This window comes from Coturnix japonica, chromosome 34 (assembly GCF_054131305.1).
Source record: "Coturnix japonica strain WE chromosome 34, WE-NBRP24, whole genome shotgun sequence".
NCBI classification, from domain to species: Eukaryota; Metazoa; Chordata; class Aves; order Galliformes; family Phasianidae; genus Coturnix; species Coturnix japonica.
Window position 1 is genome coordinate 3339234 of NC_140696.1, and position 21033 is coordinate 3360266.

The 21033-nt window shown below is 55.3% G+C and overlaps 2 protein-coding genes across 4 annotated transcripts in view; one reads left to right on the top strand and one right to left on the bottom strand.

Annotated features, from left to right (window-relative positions):
- Positions 1 to 5380, top strand: part of CBL (Cbl proto-oncogene) — a 32550-nt gene extending 27170 nt beyond the window's left edge. For both annotated transcript variants that reach the window (XM_015884016.2, XM_085526042.1), the window contains one exon: positions 1057 to 5380. In XM_015884016.2, the coding sequence (XP_015739502.2) occupies positions 1057 to 1337 (281 nt within the window). In that variant the 3' untranslated portion in view covers positions 1338 to 5380. The remainder of the gene's footprint in view (positions 1 to 1056) is intronic.
- A 1488-nt stretch (positions 5381 to 6868) lies between these two features.
- MCAM (melanoma cell adhesion molecule) lies at positions 6869 to 15648 on the bottom strand. 2 transcript variants are annotated; one of them, XM_015884226.3, is made up of 15 exons: positions 15439 to 15648; positions 12394 to 12521; positions 12103 to 12322; positions 11952 to 12022; positions 11781 to 11868; positions 11491 to 11670; positions 11284 to 11411; positions 11032 to 11194; positions 10824 to 10945; positions 10578 to 10716; positions 10368 to 10489; positions 10146 to 10281; positions 9558 to 9699; positions 9106 to 9223; positions 6869 to 8496 (listed from the first exon to the last, which is right to left on the bottom strand). In XM_015884226.3, exons 1-15 carry the CDS (start codon positions 15530 to 15532, stop codon positions 8467 to 8469), a joined length of 1881 nt encoding a protein of 626 aa, XP_015739712.2. In that variant the 5' UTR covers positions 15533 to 15648; the 3' UTR covers positions 6869 to 8466. The 2 variants fall into 2 exon arrangements, with proteins under 2 accessions (XP_015739712.2, XP_015739713.2); XM_015884227.3 differs by lacking the exon at positions 9106 to 9223 and having other exon boundaries at positions 15439 to 15601.
- Between the last annotated feature and the right edge of the window lie 5385 nt (positions 15649 to 21033).

Here is a 21033-nt window from a genome sequence, read left to right on the forward strand (position 1 = left end):
TCATTGACCCTTCCTTGTTTATACAACCCTGAAATGATAGTGCTGTTGTTCTGCTTTGTAGTGGTAGGAGATCTGCTCATGAAAAGTGCTGATGTTAGTTCTCTGGGAAGCATCTGCCGTTGTCTGAATTGTTGGGTATTGGCTGCTGCTGAAGCCTGGTGCTAAGCAAGCCTGACTTCTATGGGATGAATTGTGGCATATTGATGTTCTCATACATTGTGATCTACAATTTAGTTTCTTAATCATTTACCAAAAAAGCTGAGCTGGTAGTCGCCCTTTGAAATTGACCCACGGTGCCTGAAATTGGAACCAGCTGAAGCTGGAACAGCTGTTTCAAAAGCCAGTTTGGGGGAGAGAAGCGGGTAGTCCTTTCTCTCCAATGTACAAAAAGCTTTTTATGAGTAAGAAGCTCGTACTGCGAGGATCAGGGAGATGAACTGCGTTGTGGTTGGTGAGGAAGCCTCAGTGAATTTGTTTCCTTTATCTTAGTGCTTTTGGTCAGAGTCTTTTAGAAAAGCTCCACAATGACGGCTTCATCTCTGCCCACTCCTAAAGAGGGATTGTGTGGGCGTTCTTAGCCTTACAGATCTGAGTGCAGAGAACTCCATCCCGAGTACCTCGAGGAGTTATTCTGGAAGGCAAGTTCAGCTTTCTTTAAGGTGCTGTCTATTCATCATTTGCAAAGTAGGTTTGGTGCAGTCTGTTATGCATTCTCTGTGCTGTTTTATCACAGCAGGACTCTGTCTCACTCTAAGACTGATCCCTCAGCTCTGCTTACGTGGATGCATACCCCCGTGGCCAAATTTTTCTTCAGTTTTAATGTAATAAATGGACCTGATGTACCCATCAAATAATGAATCCCTGTGGCTGCTATTGCACACAAGGAGGGAAGCTGATCTGATCTGTGACGCTGCGTGGGACGATGGGCTGACTGGAGAAAGCAACACCAGCTTCGGTGCTGTGTTTAAGTGCCACTTACCAGTCTGATGTCATCCTGTGTTCCGAGCAAGAGTCACGTGCCCTTTCCCAAAGTGACGCCTTTATTTCTCCTTCCAGGTTTTTCAGATGGCTCTCAGGTTCCAGAAAGGCCTCCGAAACCGCTGCCACGAAGAATCAATTCCGAGCGCAAAGCAGGGAGCTGCCAGCCAGGAGCAGCCAGCAGCAGCACCGGGGCATCACTGCAGCTCTCCAGCGAGATTGAGAACCTCATGAGCCAAGGCTACTCATATCAGGACATTCAGAAAGCTCTGGTCATTGCACATAACAATATTGAAATGGCCAAGAATATTCTCCGTGAGTTTGTTTCCATTTCCTCCCCTGCACACGTGGCCACATAGCACATTACCTCCACACCTAGAGCTTCTGTGGACCAACTGCCTGGGCAGCCGTAGCCCGGCTACGCACCAAAGGGGAAGGGGGTTCCTTTAGAGACTTCATGCGGAGGTCAGCCCTGCCTCTTAAGAGAATCAGTTATCAGGTTTTTGTGGTTCCAGATTTCAAAGCAGTGAAATGGAATGGAGCGGAATGGTGTTTTATAGAGTGTGTGTCTTGGAGTCCTTTACCCCTACCTCGTGTTTGAGAGAACAGATTTAATTTCCAGGGTGTCTGTAGAGGAAGGTTTCATTAGGAGGGATCCCAGAGCTGATGCCCTGGAGGCCGGGGGGAGTGTGTTGTGCTGTGAATTCTAAGTGAGTGCTCTGAGAAACAAAGTCTCCGGGTCGGTGTAGTGTGTCCTGTGGTTCATGGTACTAGGTTTGGTCCTGTTCGCTGCTGTGTATCTTGGCTCAGGCTTTTCAGAGCAGTTGAGAGGTCACTTTCTGCTGGGAATAAATAGGAGACCTTGGAAGAAATCTCTTGATTGCTTCCTGTTTGCCACGGCGTTTCCCTTTTACCTGTAACAGTAGCATTTATTGCTTATGATTTGAGTTGTCCTTTTCTGCTTGGAGATAGCCTGACCAGCATCTGCCAGGCGTTTTGGATCTTGGAGCTGGATTGCTGTCGTAAGTGTCCTCGTGCCAGCTATGCTGGCAGCGCCAGATTCCAGGGAGCAAGATGTGCTGAAAGCTCTGCATGTTTTGGAGAGGTGGGAAGAAGCTGAGCCGAGAGCAGAGAACTGGCTGCTGCTGTTCCTTTTGTAGCCTTGAGCCTTCCATGCTTTCGGTGCTCCAATTGCAGCCCTGTTGGGCTTAAGCAGCATCACCAGGCACTCACTCTTTCTCTAGGAATATTGCACCTGGTAAATACGATGTGTTATTTATCTTAACTGCATGGTGGCTGTCGCAGACTCGTGGCCTTCACGCACATTCCGTCGTCTCCTTCAGACATCTTTCTTTGTGCCAGGCTGTTGTGTGGGGCTGGTAGATGCAGCTGATGTATTTGTTGGTATCTTACCTGCTTTGAAGTAAAATAAACTCAGCAGTTTCTCTGCATGGCTATCGAAACAACACGGGGGCTCTTTGCACTGCCCTTACTCCCAGGAATTACCAGAGCTTGTGTTGAAGCAGATCTGGGAAACCTCTGCATTTGTAAAACAATCACACTGAGCTTTACAAGTCAGAACTGGGCAGTTACTTCACAAAAACCTGACTTGCATACTCAGCTACTTAACTCAGTGCATAATTTGCCTGGAGTGTGAGAAGCATAGTTCCTCTGGAGGGGATTTAAATGGAGCAGGGATCCGCAGGTCACAGCCTGCTGCATGAAGGGTGCTCTGTGCGCACCAAGGGGCTGCTCGCCTTGCACAGCATGTCCTGCATTGCTTGCATCACTGAGAGGGCAGCAGCAGTCACTGGGCAAAGGGTTACGACGTGAAATATTATTGCTGGAGTGCTGGCGGTTGTTGGATTCAGTTGAAGCTTTTAAAGGATCTGGTTGCTGCTTCCAGATCTGAGCGAAGCAACTTGCAGTTTGCAGAGGGGGACTTGACCAGTGTTAGCATAGGAAACTAAGCATCAAATGTTTGTTCTGTGTGGAGTATTGGTATTTCTCTAAATCTACAGCTTTGTAAATTGATGATGTGGGGTCCACGTAGTTTAAAAGCATGAGCTGTCTCACCTCACTCCCCTCCTTTCTGTATTTCTCTGAAGCTGTAAGGAGATCTCTTAAGTGCAACACTTAAGGCCATCACTGCTGTTGCTATTTTGGGGCTGGGGCTGAAATTGCAAATGCAGCACGCTGCTGAGATCGCTGTCAGCCAGCAACGTGCTCTGCAGTGCTGCAGAGAGGTCAGGCAGCCAAGAGCAGGGTCTGGCCTGGCAGGGAGGCTGATGTCTGTGCATGCTGTGCTTGGGGAAGCAGAGCTGCTCCCTCTCCTGTGCCCACAGATGCAGCAGTTGTGAGCCTGACCATCCAGTCCTACTGCTTGGGTGTTATTTTCTGGCTTTCTCCTGGAGACCCACATAAAAGAACGTGTTGTGAGGGAGCAACTGCTCTGTATTTCCCTCCTCTCCAGTGCTGCCACTCACTCCGTGTTGCTGTTGGAGCCACTTCAGTTCTGCCTTGCTGTGTAAACTCAGCCTAAGTGTGCTCAAGTGTGGCGTGAGGCTGCAGCACACAGGCAGGGCTGCTAGGAGCCAAGTGCAGCCAGCTGGAAAGCCTTAACTCTTGTCCTGCACAGCGTGTGCCATTGGAGTAGTGATGCCCCATCCTCTGCTAGCCCTTGATTCCAGGCTGGCCGTGATGCTGAACGACCCACACGCAGCAGAGCTTTATACAGGCCTGTCTCTGGGGCTGTGTGTGCCAAGGGATGTTGTTCCAGGTATTAGAGATTAGAGAGAGCAATCTTTGTGGCATGTATCACTAATTCTTCTGCATGTGTCTTTTCCGTGCACTGTTTGTGTCTCCAACTGAGTTAAGAAACTTAAGCCTTGGCTTTTCTTCCTTAGATGTGTGTTTGCTTGCACCACTGAAGTGCAGCAGAGTCCTGCCTGTGTTTTATGGCTGTGCTCTGTCAAGTCCACCCAGGCACTGTGTACAGTGTATTTTTCTTGCTGTTTTTCTTTCAGAAAGGTGAGCCTGATGCTATTTTCTCTTCCTTTCCCTTCACCTCCTTGTTCTTTATTCTGAAGAAGTTCACTTTGTGATGCTACTTTTAAACAAGAGAAACCCAAAATGTCTTGTGCCTTTCTTAAGGGAACGCTGTGTCACCGGGCTGGATCTGGGTATCCCTGTGTGGAAAGGAAGAGCCCTGTGCTGCCTTTGAGATACATTATAAGGTGTGAAAAGGAGGGGCGAGAGAGGTGGGCAGTTGTCACTTCAACACTGTGTTTTGTAGCATTTCAGCTGTGGAGGTTTCCTACTCTACCTATTACTAACAGTGACTTGTCTGCACTGGTGCTGCACTGAGCTCGGTGTGAAGAATTGGAGGAACAAGATTGGTTTTGCTTGTGATAAAATACAAGTTTTGCTCATGATTAAATATACTGTTTTTCCCCCCCAACCTGCCAAGCCAGGACACAAAGCAAGCAGAAAACCCTTTGTGCAGTGAGGGCTGGGGCTTTGGGAGCAGCAGGAAAGCAGCACACATCATCTATCTGCCCCACTGACTTGGTGAGTCGGATGCCACCGCAGCTGAACGGGATCCTGCAATGAGACATATCCTGTCAGGAGTTTGCTTTAGCTTCATCTGCAGCACTGCCCTGCTCTGCATGTCCCTGCACAAGCTGCAGGTGGAGGTGTGCAGCCCCTGCTGTCTGCATAAGGGCTCTGCTGCTCAGTGTGCTGCTCCCTGCATGAGGCTCACTGCATTACTGCAGCCAATCCCAAGGTAGGGTCATTACTGTACATGGTTTTTGTTCAGTTGGTTGGCTGTTTATTTGTTGAGCAATTACAAAATGCAGCTCCCAGGGCACTGCCTTCAAGGTGCCACATTGGAAATGAGAGGGGAATAAGGACACTTAAAAGTTCCTCCTTGAAATGGTTTTGATTTGAAACTCCTGCCAGGGAGCAGCTGAATGACAAATACCCATTTGTATAATATCAGTGTTAAAAACGTTGAGATTTTCACACACACACAAAAAAAAAATATTTAAAAAAAAAACAAAGTATAATAGTGTCATTAATATAAAATATAATAGCAGTATTTAATCCTTTCAGATCTGTAAAGAATAAGGAAAAACAGAAGGTAAATATTCTTACAGAGAGTAGCTGAGCTTTAAGGTTCACTTGGTTTAAAGTCCTCATTTTGTTTGCAAATGCATTGTTAATGTTTAGAGGTTATACTAATGTTATTTATTAATTGTTTCCATTTCTTGTGTGCTGCCCACTAAAGAGCTTCTTTGGGATTTCATTCACCTTGTGTCGGTTAAAAAAAAGAAAAGAGAGAGAAGAAAAATGAAACAAAAGTTTTATTTTTAAATAAAATTTCCTTTGTTGTAGCAGATGGGCTGAGTTGTGTTGGTTCTGTGGGTCCTGGAAGAACATCCAGCTGGAGTCAGCCTGATCAAAGCAGCCGAGCCTGGGATGGTGCGTTAATGCTATTAAGTCTATTGATAGAGCACATCGTATTGTACTAATCTTGATGAACAGGTTCTAGAATCCATAAGAATCTGTGAGACAGAGTCACATCAACAACTTTATTTCTCTCCTTTAAGGGTACAAAAGGAATCTGGTCTGTAGTTGGGGGATCCTTAAGCATCACAGCCACTCTACTAGAGCCCATCTGCCTCTCATAATGTCCATTAGTCTATTGCAGTAGGTGCTGATCTATTCTTGCACTTGCTACATCTAGTTTATATATCTCTTACATGGTTGTGAACGCAGAAGATCTTGCAGTGTCAAAGAAGCATCTGGATAGGGAGCTAGGAGATATGTTGTTTTATGTAGGTATGCTTAGTTGTTTTATGTAGGTATGGTAAAGGGAGGATGGTTGGATTAGATGATGTAGGTCCTTTCCAACCTTGTGATTCTATGTATAGAGATCAGAAGTGATGGGTATAGCTGCATCATACAACATACCTAGTGTCCTCATGAGGTCTAATTAATGCATCGTGTCTAATGAACCCTGCAGGGCCTTGGGGCTTGTACAGAAGCAAAGATGTGCTTAGAACTGCCTGCCCTGAGTTGTGTGGACTAGATAAATGGGAGTAAAATGAAGATACAGGGCGCAGAGGGGCTCACATGAAGTCAAATCACATCAAATAAGTGGTCCTAAAGGATCATCATAACCTCAATTGAGGTTAATTGGGGTCAGACGAGGACACAGAGGTCAAATGAGGACACAGAGATCAAGTGAGATCAAATCAAATAGAATAAGCGTTCCTAAGGGTCAAACGAGGTTAATTGGGGTCAAATAAGGACAGAAAAGTCGTATGGGGTCACAGATGTCATACAAGGTCAAATCACATAAGTGGTCCTAAAGGTCAAATGAGGTTGATTGGGGTCAAATAAGGACACAGAGGTCACATGAGGACACAGGGGGCAAACAAGGTCAAATCACTTAAAATAAGGGATCCTAAAGGTCAAATGAGGTTAATTGGGGTCAAATGAGGACACAGGGGTTGAACTGGACGTGAAATAAGTGGTTCCAGTTGTCCATGTTGGTTTATTTCCCCCTTACAATGATGGAGGGGGGGGGTTGGTTCCCACTTTGTATCTCAGGCCCCACGAGTGGCTCATGCTATAATAGAATCAATCACCTTCAATTATTACCTACCCTAATTCTGTTACAATCTGAGACCTGTTAGAATTTAGTCTCACATCTATGAGAAACTGAACGTATTTGTTCAATGGATTCAATGGAGAATGGATGGATCAGTTGCTATTGAGTGGGTACGGATCCAGTAGTTGGCCATTCCCACCATTGAGAACCCCATAGAACAAAGCAGAGCATCCCCCCCCAACCCCAACAAGGCCCAAAGCAACCACCACGTGTTGAACCCGGTACTTTATTTTCACATATATATATATATATAAAAAACAAAACAAACCTTGCAAATATCAGACAAAAAAAAAAAAAGAACTCCTGGAAATGTACACACACCATCCAACAGAAATATATATATAAACTGAAGCATCTGTTTCCACAACGTTTGCAGCTCTGGAGGTTGAATGAAGAAGGGGGGGGGGGAGGTTTCCCTCCTCCCAGTGACCTGAGGTCCTGCTGCAATGCAGGGTAGGGGGAGGAAGAGCTGGGGGGGAAGAGGAAGGGATGGGGGGGAATGGGGGGGCTCTGGTTGTTCTGATCCCTTGTGTGGGGAAGGTGGGGGGAGGAAGAAATGAAGTAGTTTTCCCTGGGGGTGATTTATTGTAGGGGGAAGAGAAGAGAGGGGGAAAGAGAGGAGAGGGGGAAGAAGAGAGAGAGGAGAGGGGGAAGAAGAGAGAGAGGAGAGGGGGAAGAAGAGAGAGAGGAGAGGGGGAAGAAGAGAGAGAGGAGAGGGGGAAGAAGAGAGGAGAGGAGAGGGGGAAGAAGAGAGGAGAGGGGGAAAGAGAGGAGAGGGGGAAAGAGAGGAGAGGGGGAAGAAGAGAGGAGAGGGGGAAGAAGAGAGGAGAGGGGGAAGAAGAGAGGAGAGGGGGAAGAAGAGAGGAGAGGGGGAAGAAGAGAGGAGAGGGGGAAGAAGAGAGGAGAGGGGGAAGAAGAGAGGAGAGGGGGAAGAAGAGAGGAGAGGGGGAAGAAGAGAGGAGAGGGGGAAGAAGAGAGGAGAGGGGGAAGAAGAGAGGAGAGGGGGAAGAGAGGAGAAAGAGGGAAAAGGGGGGAAAGAGAAAGGATAAGGGGAAAGGAAAAGGGAATAGAGAGAAAAAAGGATGGGGGGAAGAGCAGGGAGAATGAGGGGGAAGGAAAAGAGGGGAGAAATGGGGGGTGGGATGTTTAGGGGGAAAATGGGGAAGGAGAAAAGGGGGGAGAAGAAGAGGAAGAGGAAAGAAGATGACAAAATGAAGAAAAAAAAATAAAGGAAAAGGGAATAAAACAACAAATCCAGCCCTGAGCCGGCGCTGCCTGGCGCTGCCCTCGCATTCCTTCGGCTCACACCCAAACTCAACCATCCCACCTCCCTCCCTATTATACACAGCCCCAAATATGGGGAGCTCAGAGCTCTGGCACCTGTCTGAGAGCAAAGCCCTCCCCCACATCCCCTAATAGAGCCCTTCCCCTCCCAGCTGCACACCCCCCAATGTGCCTATAGACTGCCTGGGGCATCCCGCTGCAAAAGCAACGCATCCAAACCTCCTCACACACGTACAGAACAGGTTTCCATTACAAAAAAAAACGAAACTAAAAGAAACAAGAAAAGCCTCCAAACCCTTCCATCAGGTAGATAAGCCGAGTGGGGTGTGAGTATTGCTGTTGGCTTCTCCGTAGCAGTAAGCGAAGTCTGCTGCTGAGCCGACAACCCGTCAGCCCCGCTGTGAGCTGTCGGGGGGGGTCGCTGCCTCTGGCTGTGCCCCCCAGGTGTGGGGCAGGGGGGGGATAAGGCCATCCAAGAGCAGGGAAGGATCGAAGGATGAAAGCACTTAGGAGATCGCCCTCTCTTAGTTTCTCAGATCGATGTATTTCTCGCTCTTCAGGCCAATAGAAGAGAAATAGGGGGGGGGGAAGGAGGAAAGCAGTTAGTTAATAAAACAAAACAGGTGGGGGTAAGAACAGGAGTGTGTGCCATTCCCAGGGCATGGAGCAGTGAGCTGTGCTGGCAGCAGGAGGGGCTGGGGCCATTCTAATCTAATGCTAACAGGAGCACAGCCTGCTCAGTGCTGCTCTATGGGATGAGCACACAGAGCCCAGCCCTGGCACAGTGACAGCCTGGCATGGGCACTGGGGGCTCTGAGCCCTGGGAGAGCCATCTCAGCCTGCAATGGGCTGAGCTCTGCCAGGGCTGGTCGTGCAGCCGCTTCCCCAGCACCCCTGGGGCAGCCTGCAGGGCTCACAGCCAGGCAGCTGTTTCCTGAAGTGCTCAGGGCTGGCACAGAGCAGAGCTGGCAGAGCAGCCCTATATATCCTCAAAGCAGCACATCATCCCCTTCCCCTCCCTCCCAGCCCCTCCTCGAGCGCTGCTGATGGATGATGGAGGCCCATGCAGGGTGGGGGGAGGCTGCGAGAGGAGGAAAGCGTTACCTGGAGCACCTCTGGCTGCTGCAACAGCCCTGGCCCCAGCTCACGATGCTCGGTCCTACCTGGTCAGCAGCCGACCTCTTCTCTCCGTTGGCACCCTGCAGGAGCCCAGCCTCTTCGGAAAGTTTATCTGACTTAACTTCAACTACATTCTTGTCTTTACGTGCCTCTGGCTTTGTGCTAAGGGAGGGAGGTGACAACTTTGAGACATCTTTGCCATAGCCAAGGGCACGTGGCTGGGGGATAGAGAGGCAAACCGAGCCCCCAGGCTCCACCTTGGGGGATGCCATAGGGCAGGGGATAGCTGGGGACGATGCTCCAGCTGGGGGAAGCCCTGTGCTGTACAGCCCCTCCCTGGGGATGGGTCCCTTTGGCTGCTCTAAAGCTCTGCTCCTTCCTCAACGCGGGAAGCTGGAAGCGGCCCAGCCTGCCATGCTGGGCAGGGGGAGGTGGGATGGGATGGGAAGCGGTGGTGATGGCAAAGCAGCTCTGCCCCGAGGGCGGCGGTGCTTACATGTCCTGTTTGCCGCTGCGGCCACATGAGATCTTGCCTTTCTTGTGCAGGAAGTAAATGATGGAGCCCAGCACGGCCACCACAAGGATGCAGACGATGATGGCCACGATGATGATGCCTTTGCTCTCTGATGTCTTTTGATCTAGACAGGAGAGGAGAGGAGGGGGGTGAGCGTGCATCACATCTGTGCTCCCAGGGGTAAGAAAGGAGCTCCTTCCCCAGCAAAGCACCAGCTGCTGCCTGCAGGACGCATGGAAATGACAGAACCATGAAGGTTAGAAAAGACCTCTAACACCACCAAGTCCAACCCCAACCCTGTCTCCAAGTGCCACGTATCCACAGTCCTTGTAGAGCTCCGGGTATGGTGACACCACAACCCTCCCAGCCATCCCTCTGCACCCTTGCTGGCTTTGCTGGGCAATAGAATGAGACCAAGCAGCAGCTTTTTCACCCCTGCAGGTGGAGACAGAGCCTCATTCCTTGTCTGAACAGGGAGAGGAGCAGCAGATGCAGGAGGCTCCCTCCCCAGGCCAGACAGCAACATGACTCTCAGTGTCACAGAGCAGAAATAGGGGCAATGGGGCTCACCCAGCAGCTGGATGTGCTTCTCGCTGACCCCCAGAGCATTGGACACCCGGCACGTGGCTCCTGCCCGCAGCAGGTCGTGGCTCACACGCACCGTCAGGTTGCTGGCAATGTGCTTGTTCTCCATGTACTCGTGGGTCTGTAGGGATATGGGAAGCACAGGGCTCAGCACCCACACACAGTCCCCATCCCGAGAGCCACCCACAGCCCCCACCCATCCCTCACCGTCCCATTGATGCTCCAGTGGATGGAGGGCCGGGGGAAGGCGATGGCCTTGCAGGTCAGGTTGATGACTTCATCCTGCCGCACGTACAGCGGGGAGCTGATGGCCACAATGCGTGGTTCCCCTGCAGGGAGAGACAGCGAGTGTCTGCATCTCCCCATGGGATGGGGCTGATGGAAGCAGCATGATGCTCATCCCATCTCCATCCTTACCCCGCACAGCCACAGCCACCTGCTTGCTCTGCTCCAGCCCTGGCACGCTGCGAGCCTGCACTCTGCAGCTGAAGTTACTGGAGGTCTCAAAGGTGAGGTTGCTCAGGTGGAGCTGGTTGCCTTCCGCCACCTTCCTGCCCTGTTGGAGAGGGAAACCCAGGGCTGGGGGTCAGCACCTCCCACATCCCATGGCAGGAATGGACCCCAAGGGGCAGCCCAGCACGCCAATACCCGAGCATTGCTCACCTTTGCATCCCTCCATTGGTAATCCAGGGCCACGGGGCTGTGGGCGTTGCAGCTCAGCCTCACACTGTCCCCTTCGTGAAGGGGTGAGGATGGCTCCATCTTCACCTGGACCCCTTCGATGTCTAGGAGAGGGATGTGGAGCAGGGCAGTGTGAGCAGAGGGATGGGGTACCACCCGCAGGGTGCAGTGTCCCGTCCCCCAGCCTTACAGTTCACCATCAGCTCCACATCCCCTTCATGTTGTGTCATATCATCCAAGTCCAACGTCTGGCACCTGTACAGCCCGCTGCTGCTCTTGTTAACATCGTGCAGCATCAGCACCCCGTTGTTGGTGTCAGCCAGCGAGGTCATATCCTGCCAGCTGTCCTCCAGCTGTGGGGACAACACAACCCTCAGCCCCTCCATCCTGGGACAGGGGATGCCAAAGGAGAGGGGTCTGACCACCCCCTGCCCCCCTTTACCTCTCTCTTGAAGAAGCTAAAGACAGGGGCCGGATTCCCATCAGCATCACAGACCAACTTCACATCATCCCCTTCCTTCACCATCCCCGAGTTGCTCACCACGCGCAGCTCCACATGCTCCGTGGGGTCTGTGGGAGGAGGGAGCAGGCAGGGTGGGTGCGGGTCCCGACCCACAGCACTGCGAACAGCCCCTGCCCCCCAACTCACAGAACACGGTGACGTTCACCCGCTGAGAGTCCTTGGTGAGCATCTGTCCCCGCAGCCAGTAATGCACAGTGCAGTGGAAGAGGGAGCTGCGGTCCTCCCTTGTCACCTTGCTGAACAGCGTGCTGACCACCGTGTACAGCCCATTCGACTGGCGGACCAACGTGGTCAGGATCTTTGTCTCTGCAAGAGATGCAGATGCTGTTCCCATCCCACAAACATGGAGGGCACAGGTATCCCGTCCCTCTGATGGAGGGATGCGGTTCTCCATCCCCATCCCCAGCCCAACTCACTGTCCTCCTCCTGCAGCAGCGGCTCCCCGTTCTTGTACCAGGTGATGTTGGGGGACGGGAAGCTGTTCTCGCTCCTGCACTGAGCAATCTGCAGCAGCAGGGAGCACCATGGGCACGGCACGGCCCTGGGGGTGCCCCTATGGGGATGGGGAATTGGGGACCTCTCCTCACCTCCGACATGTCGCTGTTCTGTGCGGGGATGCCGGCCGAGTTGGGTGTGATCTCAGGGGGAGCGGGGACCTCTGGAAGAAGCCACTCCATGTATTAGGAGGAGCAGGACAGGATCCCCCCCACCTCACACCACGGCTGCCCTATCACTCACTGTATGTGTAGAGCTCGGTGTGGTTCTCCCCCACACCCCGTCCGTCAGCCCCAACCCGGCAGATGAAGGTCCTGGCGTTGTCTTGCCTTGTCACCTTGCTGATGGACAGAGCCTTGTCCTCCCCCACCGACAGCCTCTCGCCGTACTCCGTCTCATCTATCCGTGCCCCACTGGCGGTGATGACGCACAGCCTCACCCGATTGGAGTGCCCATGGTTGACCTGGGGACCAGCCCGATGTAGAACCCGTTGGACAGCCCCAAGTTTGGCCACCCAACCCCAACATCACTCACATAGAACCACTCGATGGAGGTGAAGGAGACGTTCCCAGGGATGGAGAAGCCGCACTCCAGTCTGGCTGTGCTCCCGATCTCCACTTCCAGCACTGCTGGCATGTGGACCTCCAGCCTGCCAGATACACCTGGGGGAGGAACAGCACCCTCACATCACATCCCCAGCACAGCAGGGATCACCCCAGGTCTCCACCCTAAGAGCCAGCAACCCAAGCACCCTCCCTGCAATATAAAGGTGAGCTCCTTGTTATATCCCTGCTTGCAGCATGGGGGCCTGCAGTACTAATGGAGCACCTGGCCTTGCTCCAAGGTAATGGATATCGATCCAGAGCCCGGAGCTGCCCTGCACCGAGTCTGAGCAGCCCCAGCTCAGAGCTGTGTCATGGCATGGATGGCACAGCAGTAAAGCAACGAGCCCCAGGATGGGATGGCAATGGGGAGCCCAGGAATGGCTGTGCCCACCACCCAGTATGAGAACGGGAGATAAGAGGGCTGTAGGAAGGCAGCTGTGTCAACAGCCACCTGATAGCACTGCTTGGTGACAGCCACACAGCAGCTTCAAAGGGTAACGCCGTGCCCATAAAATGCTCTGTGTGAAGTGGGCACAGCCCCAAAATGCAGCCAGGAGCCCTTATCTGCCATATCCAAAGTGCTGGCTTACACCACCAGCACAGCTGGGACAACACAGCAGCCCACTCCTGCCCCTCAGCCCTTCCATAGGCACAGCACAGCTGGCACTAAGCAGAGGGACAAACAGCGTGCAGGAAAAGGAGAAGTTGGAAAAACAGGTGAAAGCCCCAGAGATAAAGTATGGAATGGGATCAGGAAACTGCACTGAGTGCAGAACAGGAGGCACCTGGCCCTGAGCTGGCACCCACAGACATGGGCATGTCAGGCTCTGCTCCCCAGCCCCAGGAAAGCTGCAGCTCACAGAGCTCACCCACTCAGTGTGACAGCCCCCAGCCTGGCCGCCAAGCAGCCGAAACCATGAACTCACAGCTGGGGAATGGCTGGCATCCCTGGCTGGCAGCAGGAACCCCTCCTGCTCCATTGGTTGCCCTTGAAGAGGCCAACAGGGAGACTGCAGCCCCCTCCCCACCTCTCCTTGCTCCCCACCTCCCCCAGGACAAGTTGGATACCCAGGGTGAAGGGCTCAGCCAGGCTCCAGGCTATAAGGAGCAGCTGGTGACACCTCAGGCACTGCTGAATGGGGACACAAGGACAGACCCCCCTCAACCCAGCGATGGGTTCTCCAGTCAGGCTGGAGAACTATTGGCCATGCACAGGCTGCAGAGCTGAGCTCCAGCTCTTAACACTGAGCCCTGAGAGGCTGGCATAACTCCAAAGGGAGACCTCGAGATGCGGAGGGGCCGCCTGCAGCAAGTGAGCCGGGAAGGGAGGAGAGCCCCCGTGCCTTTCCATCTGGCTGGCGGACAGGCGGCCCGCAGCCAGCGCTCTGCAAGAACAAAGATTTGCTTTTAGAGCAGAGGAAGGGGGTGGGGAGCAGCACGGCCCCTCCAGCAGCCGACTGCAGAGCAGAGGTGTGCAGGCAGCACACGGAGCTGAAGGGCTTGGGGGGGGGATGCAATGGGGTTCTGCTTCCTATTGGGGGGAGATGGGGATGGTGATGGAGCCAATGCTGTGCTGCCATCCCAAACCCCCCAGTAAACTTCCCCAATGGGAATGGCAAATCTCACACTCAACCCCAACAGCCCCACTGCATATACCCCCATGTGAGGGTGCACAGCAAGCCACCATCCTGCCTGGGAACGGCTTTGGCTGCAGCCCCTGATGGTTCTGGGAAGCATCAAGCCCTTCATAGCAGCTCTGCTCGCCAACACCATCGTGCTGCCAACCAATGGGTGCTTCACTCGACACGTGTGCTGCGAGGAAGGGGATCCCAGCACGGGTTGGGGGTGGGAGCTCAGCTCTCAGCCCAGGCCTCAATCAAAGCAGGGTTACCCCTGTGTTGTGCTGTAGGGAGATAGGGGTGAAACATGGGGACCCCCGGTATGGGGAGGGCACGGTGTGGGGCAGGAAGCACAGCCCATAAACCAGGGCAAAACGGACTGGAAAGAGGATAAAAAAAGAAAGAGTGTAAAAAGCCAAAAGAAACACGGCGCTTGGGGAAAAACTCCTTAGAAGGAAAGGGGTGGATGCTTCCTAACGGCTTGACCGAGGCATCCCGTGCACACGGGACACACGTGCGGGCACACTGCCCTCACCTCAGCCCCATAGAGCACAGGGATGGGGCTACCACCAACCACCTGCCCATGGGGATACAGAGGGCATCCCTTACCCTGTGCTGCTTTAGGGGGCTGCACGGGGCACTCCCAGCTCTGCACACACACGTACATACATCCATACACACACACATCCACTCCTGAAGCGGAGCATGGGGACTTGTAGGGCGGGGACGGGCTCGGGGATGGGGGCGGGGGCTGCTCCCACCCCGCTCCCCCGCAGCACGGTTTTAGCATTCCTGGACTCTGGCCAGGCGGTGCCCGAAGGGCGTCAGCTCCCCCCGGCTGTCAGCACTACAGCCTGAATGGGGAACGGCCCATGGGGCCCTGCAGGGCCATTTGGGGAGGGGGAGCAGCACAACCCCCAGCCCCACACATCCCAAATGCAGGAGCAGGGTCTGGCCATATCCCAAGCACGGGGAGAGGTGGGGAAGGGGACCCTGGGAGCACCATTTCCCAGCACTAAATCAACTGCGCCCTGCTCCTGTCTCACATCGGGCTGCACCCCGCAGCACGACCCCAAAAGCAGCAGCATTGCACCCAAAGCAGATGCACTCAGCGCCCTGCTGCTAAAGCGGCTGCACCCCATAAAGCCTGAAAGCCAAATGCACCCCACGAGCAGCCCCACCCCACGAACACCCTACAAACCAACCTCATCCCAACAGCGAATCAGCCCGTCCCACCCAAAGTCGGGCTGCATCCCCCCTTTCTCCCCCCCAGGTGTTCCCGGTGCCACACCCCACAACCAGCCCCGCAGTCCCGCAGGTGCTCCCGGATCCTCCCGACCCCCAGCCCCACTTACCGCAGCACAGCAGGAGGCACAGGAAGGGCCAGCAGCCCCAGCCGCCCCTCCAGCCCCAACCGCAGCTCGGGGCCGCCCGCCGCCCCCCAGCCATGCCCGCTGCCGCCGCCGCCCGTCCGCGACTGAGCGGGACCCGCTGCCTGACGTCAGGAGGAGGAGGAGGAGGCGGAGATGAGGAGGAAGGCGCGGTGCTGCTGCCCCCCACCCGCGGCCCCTTATCCCCCCCCAGCGGTCGCGCGGTGCCGAGCTCCGCTCCCCTTTTTCCCCCTCCCACCGCCCCACCCCGATGCCGACTCGGTTCGGTTCCGGAGCCGGGTTCCTTTAGCGGCTCATTCCTGCCGCCCCGCCCGCCCTGCCTGGGCTTGCTCAGGTTGTTGGGAGCAGACAGGGAGGCGCTGGAGGTGGGAACCCCTCGGGGGTTGGGGGGCGGGGTGGGAGCGGGCTGCTGTTCTATGGGAATAGCAGACAGGGGCTCAATCCGCCCCATAAAGCAGCCCCCAAAGCGGCTCGCTCACCTTGAAGGCACGGATTGGGGCACGGGAACAGCGGGAGAACGAAATACCTTTTGTCGTTACCAGCCCATACAGACCCCCATCCTTGTGGCTTTGCCCCCAGACCCCGCTCTCCGTACTGGCAGGGATGCTCGCTGCCAACCCGCGTCTCTTCCCTATAGCAAAGCCCCACGGAGGGGCCCCATGGCACAAAGCTGCCCCCCAACCCCCGCGCAGCTGCTGAATGGGGCGGCTGTGGAAGAGCCGAGGTTTGCACGGCCGGGGCACAGGGCTGGCTGGGGGCCGGACGGGGGCGGTGGGGCGGACAAGGCTGCTATTATCCAGGGGAAATCACCCGTCCCCAACGCAACCCCACTGAGACCCATTCCCAGCGCAAGCCCAAAGAGCAGAGCAGCCCTCAATCCGTGCTGCAGCCCGTCTGTGCCTCAGTGTCCCCATTCTCCATCAGATCTAGGCTGGGGGATGAAGCACCAGGGCTCCCTCGAAGCCCCTCCTGCCCTCTCCCCATCTGCACCCAAAGCTCGATGACCCTTATCCTGCTGCAGACAGGGTGCCCACCTCCAGCTGTGCCCCCCTGTGCTTTGATTCTGCAACACAGACCCTGGGGGCTGCCCACCCCACCCAGCCTCTCTTTATGCCATCAGTCCCCTCAGCATCCCCATTCTCACCCACCAGCCCCTGCAATGCCCCACACCAGCCCTCACCATGCCCCCTCCTTGCCCCCTCCTGCCTTGGCTGAGTGCCTGAGGAGCCCCCCCCCCCCAAATACCCTTTCCAAGCCAAATGGACTCGATGATTCATCGGAAATGATTAAATTCTTTCCCGGCGAGATTAGTTACTTAAAATGGCAGCGCTGGGCAGTGATAAGGCTCCTGGTCTGGCGCTGCTTGTGTGGAGGGGCGGCCCTCCAAGAACAAGTGCATGGAGCAGAGCCTCCTCTATGGGTTCATCATGAGGATGCTCACATAGGTGCCCAGGGCTGGGGGTGTCTGGGTGCTGCACCACAGCCCCGTGCTCTGCTTGTTTAGTGAATGAACCCCAATGCCACCCAGTGAGGGCAGAGAAAGCACCCAGAGCTGCAAGCAAACAAGTGGGAGAGCCTGGCTGCCACGCTGCTGTGCCTTCAGTTCCACTGCGAGCCTTTATTCCACATTAAAAACAAAGCAGAATGAAAACTCCCAGCCCTTGGGAAAAGGGCAACGTTGGTCCCATGAGCAAACAGCCTGGCAGCGGGTGCTGTGTGCCTCCTGCTTTAGGGGCGCTTTGCTTTGAAGAGAACTTGTTCCTATGGTGGTTGTTGTTTCCCAACCAACCTCGTGGTTCTAATGGGTTTGAGAGGGAGGCTGAGCATGAAATCACCTGGCACCCAGTGGGTGAAGGCTCAGCAGGGAGCACAGCAGGCGGGCTGCCTTCAGCTGCTTTATCTCACGCCTTCTTATTTATTTGCTTGCTTAATGGATTTGGCTTCGGCTCCTGCTCGCTGCTATGCAAACAAACAGCATGCGCCGTGCCGTGGGGACACCATCCCGCACACGCAGCCGGAGCAGGGAGGTCGGTGCATGGATCCTTGCTCTGCTCGAGGTGTGGGGCAGCCCCACAGGCTGTGTGCCCACAGCAGGGCTGTCTGAGCATCCCCAGCTGCAGGCGGGTTGTAATTGCATTTCGTTCCTCCTGTACCTGGCTCTGTAGCTACAGGAGGGGCTGTGTATGGGGCTGAGAGCCCTGTGATGTCCCATGGCTCAGCAGAAAGCTCCCTTACTCGGCTGGGCTCCCAGTGCTCCTTTATGCCTCCGCTCTCCCTTCTTGCAGGGATTACTGACCATGGCTACGGGGCTTTGTTTAGCAGGTGGAGGGAGGAAGGATGTGAGAGGAAAGGGGGGGGAAGGAAGATGACATCTGGATTTGTGCACCTGGGGATGGATGGAAGGCGGCTTTGCAGATGGCGAGTAGTGGCAAAGCTCCCATAAAAGGAGCTGAGATGGCAAAGGGGGACACCCAGCCCCATATTTGCCCTGGGGATGGTGGGGAAGGCTTTGGGGCATGCAACCCTGCTCCAAGAACACACAGCTCAAATGGACAAGGACAGCTGGGGAGTGAAGGGGAAACCCTACCCGGCTGGGGGCATGGGGAAGGAGCCCTATAGCCAGGGCTGGATGCTCACCCCATATCATGGATGTGGGCTCCCTGCAGCCCAAAGCAGGTGCAGCCCTGCATGGTGTGCAGATGGCCACGTAGTGCCCTATCACTCGCAATGTGCACAGCCAAACTGGGACGGTCCATCACGTCTGTGCCTGAGGATCCTCTCTCAGTTGAGAGGGGAAGGCTTTGGGGCTGGGGGAAGCCGGCAGAGCGGGGACGGCTATTTATAAACAGGCCTTTTCCTTCGGAAGATGCTGAGTTCATCTCCCCCTGGCTATTGCCGGATGGAAAAAGGCCCCATTGTCTTGGCGCCAGATGGGCCGGGGCCGGGCACCCGCCTGCACAATAGGGTGGATTATAGGACTGGATGGCGGGGGGTCCTATGGTGCAGGGACAGGCGGGGGCCCGGCTGTGCTCCATGTTTGCCCCCTGCTAATGCTGCAGCTCCCATTGGAACGGACACACTCAGCTCACCACGTCACCGGGCTTCCCCAGTAGGAAGGAAGAGCCCAAAAATCACAGCGTCACCAGATTTAGGAAGGGGGTGGGGGGTCTCCGTGCTGTGCAGGGTTTGGGGCTGCTCAGAAGAGGACAAGGGCAGTGAGGGGGGCTCTGTCCACATGCCACCCCCCTGCCTGCACCCACCACGCTGGGGACACGCCAGGCCACTCGCACCCATGGGAGCTGTGGGGCCGGGCAGGGATTTCTCCTCGCAGGACTTTCCCATGGATGAGGACTTGCTTTTCCCAGGGCTGCCTGGCTGGGCTCCAACAGGACAGAGAGAGATCCCAGCTCCGTTCCTTATAGCTCTCTGGGCTCCCCATCCCCACAGCCTATAGATGGTGGGGATGCTTGGGGACGCAGCTCCTTCCCACCCGGAGGTGGAGGCTGGGGGAAGAGCGAGGCACAACGCTTTGGATCGGAGCCCAATTGGGGACGGGGATGGGGAACCTTCCTGGAGCGGATGTGCTGAAATGAGCCATTGTTTGAGCCTGACCTGGAGCTCGGGGCTGTGCCGGGGCATTCAGCCGGGCACCTTAAGCAGCCACGTCTGGGCTGCGTGCTGGTGTCACCGTGCTGTGCTAGCAAGGGGTCAGCACCCTGGGGACAGTTCTATGGGCCCAGCCCATAGGTTGGGAGCGGGGGCACGATGCCAGCAGGACCCACACCCCAGCACCACCCTTCCTGCCCCCATGCAGTGCTGGGAGGAGATGCTGGGGCCGGGGAAGCTGTGTCCTGCTACAAGGCAGCGTAGGTGGGAGCCTTGGCGGCCCCCGGCGCCGTTTCCCCCCTCCTCAGCATCATTTCCCCCCTGTGCAGCTGCAGGCTGAGCTGCCAACCCTTTGTCTCCCTGTTTTTCCCATTCCTCTTCCACCCCCACAGCCGCACGCTGGGTCCCACACGCCCCACAGAACCAGGACAACCAGAAAGCTCCTCCAGCATTGAGATGCTTCATCTCTGCTTATAGCCCTGGAGCAGCCCAGGCTGACTGCTGCTGCTTCCCGACACGCTGCGGTGAGCTCAGAGCTGGGAAGGCAATGATGCAGCCTCACAGCAGGGCTGGGTGCCAGCATAGCCCCGGGTATGATGCACCCACACTGTGATTCTTACACCCCAAAGGTACAAACACAGCCCTGAGTCAATGAGTGCAATGAGGTCTGAGCAGCAGGAGCCCGCCCTGCTCCAGGCAGCTGCTGTGCACAGCTGGGAGGGTGATGGTGGCATCGTGCCCACACCTCCAGCAAGTGTGGGGACAGCTGGGGGAAAGGGGGGGCTGCCAAAGAGGGGTCATACCCCACAACCCCGTATAGGCCCCACAACCCCATATTGACCCCATAGAACCTATATGGGCCCCATTGACCCCATAGAGGCCCCACAACCCCATATGAGCTCCATAGGCCCCATACAGGCCCCCCAACCACATACAGGCCCCGCACCCCCATATGGGCCCCGCAACCCCATACAGGCCCCACAGCCCCATATGGGTCCCACAGATCCCATATGGGCCCCATAGACCCCATATTGGCCCCATAGACCCCATACAGGTCTCACAACCCCATACAGGCCCCATAGACGCCATAGAGGCCCCACAACCCCATATGAGCTCCATAGAACCCATATAGGCACCACAACACCATATGGGCCCAACAGAACCCACATAAGCCCCATAGACACCATGCCTTGCAACTCTTGGCCCTTCTGTGTGCCCCCCCCTCCTCTCCAGCAGCAGCAGGGAAGGGGACACAGGTGCATGGGGCTTGCAAGGCCCCTCCCCATGGCATGGGGTGAGGAATGAATGGAGCACAGCACACCCAGCTCTGTGTCACCCCCCCCCAATCTACTGTGTCTTTTTTTTGCCTCCTGGTAAAGCAATAAGAAATCCAAACATTACCATAAATGCTCAAAGCATCTTGGTTCCATCACGTGGGCACCGGCACACACCCAAAAACCCCTGAAACCAGGCAGGCAGGGAGGGAACGGACCTGAAAACAAGCAGGACAGACAGACAGATAGATAGACAGATAGACACATGGCTTTGCTATGCAGTGGAAGGGGGCTGCATGGTGGAAGGGGGGGGCTACTCCAAGGGGCTGCCACTATGTCCAGGCACTGCCCAGGGCCTTGCATGTCTTTCCTATGGGTCATCTTGCTCTGTCCTTCCTTAAAAAGCCTTGGGCACGATGCTGGGTGTTCCTCTGGCTGGCGTCACTGTACAGGCAGTGTCTCCTGGGGATGCCCAGCCTGGAAGCTGGCAGGAACTGCTGAACTACTCCATGGCCAAACCTTGGCCTTGGGATTATTCTGAGACCTGTACAGGATATGGAGCGAGCAGCACCGCCTTGTTTGACCCTGTGTTGGACAACCAGAAAGCGCTGAGACCGGCATCAACTCATCACACTCATGACAGCGACGGGTGGGGGGGGGGGGGGGGCTGTTAATAGGG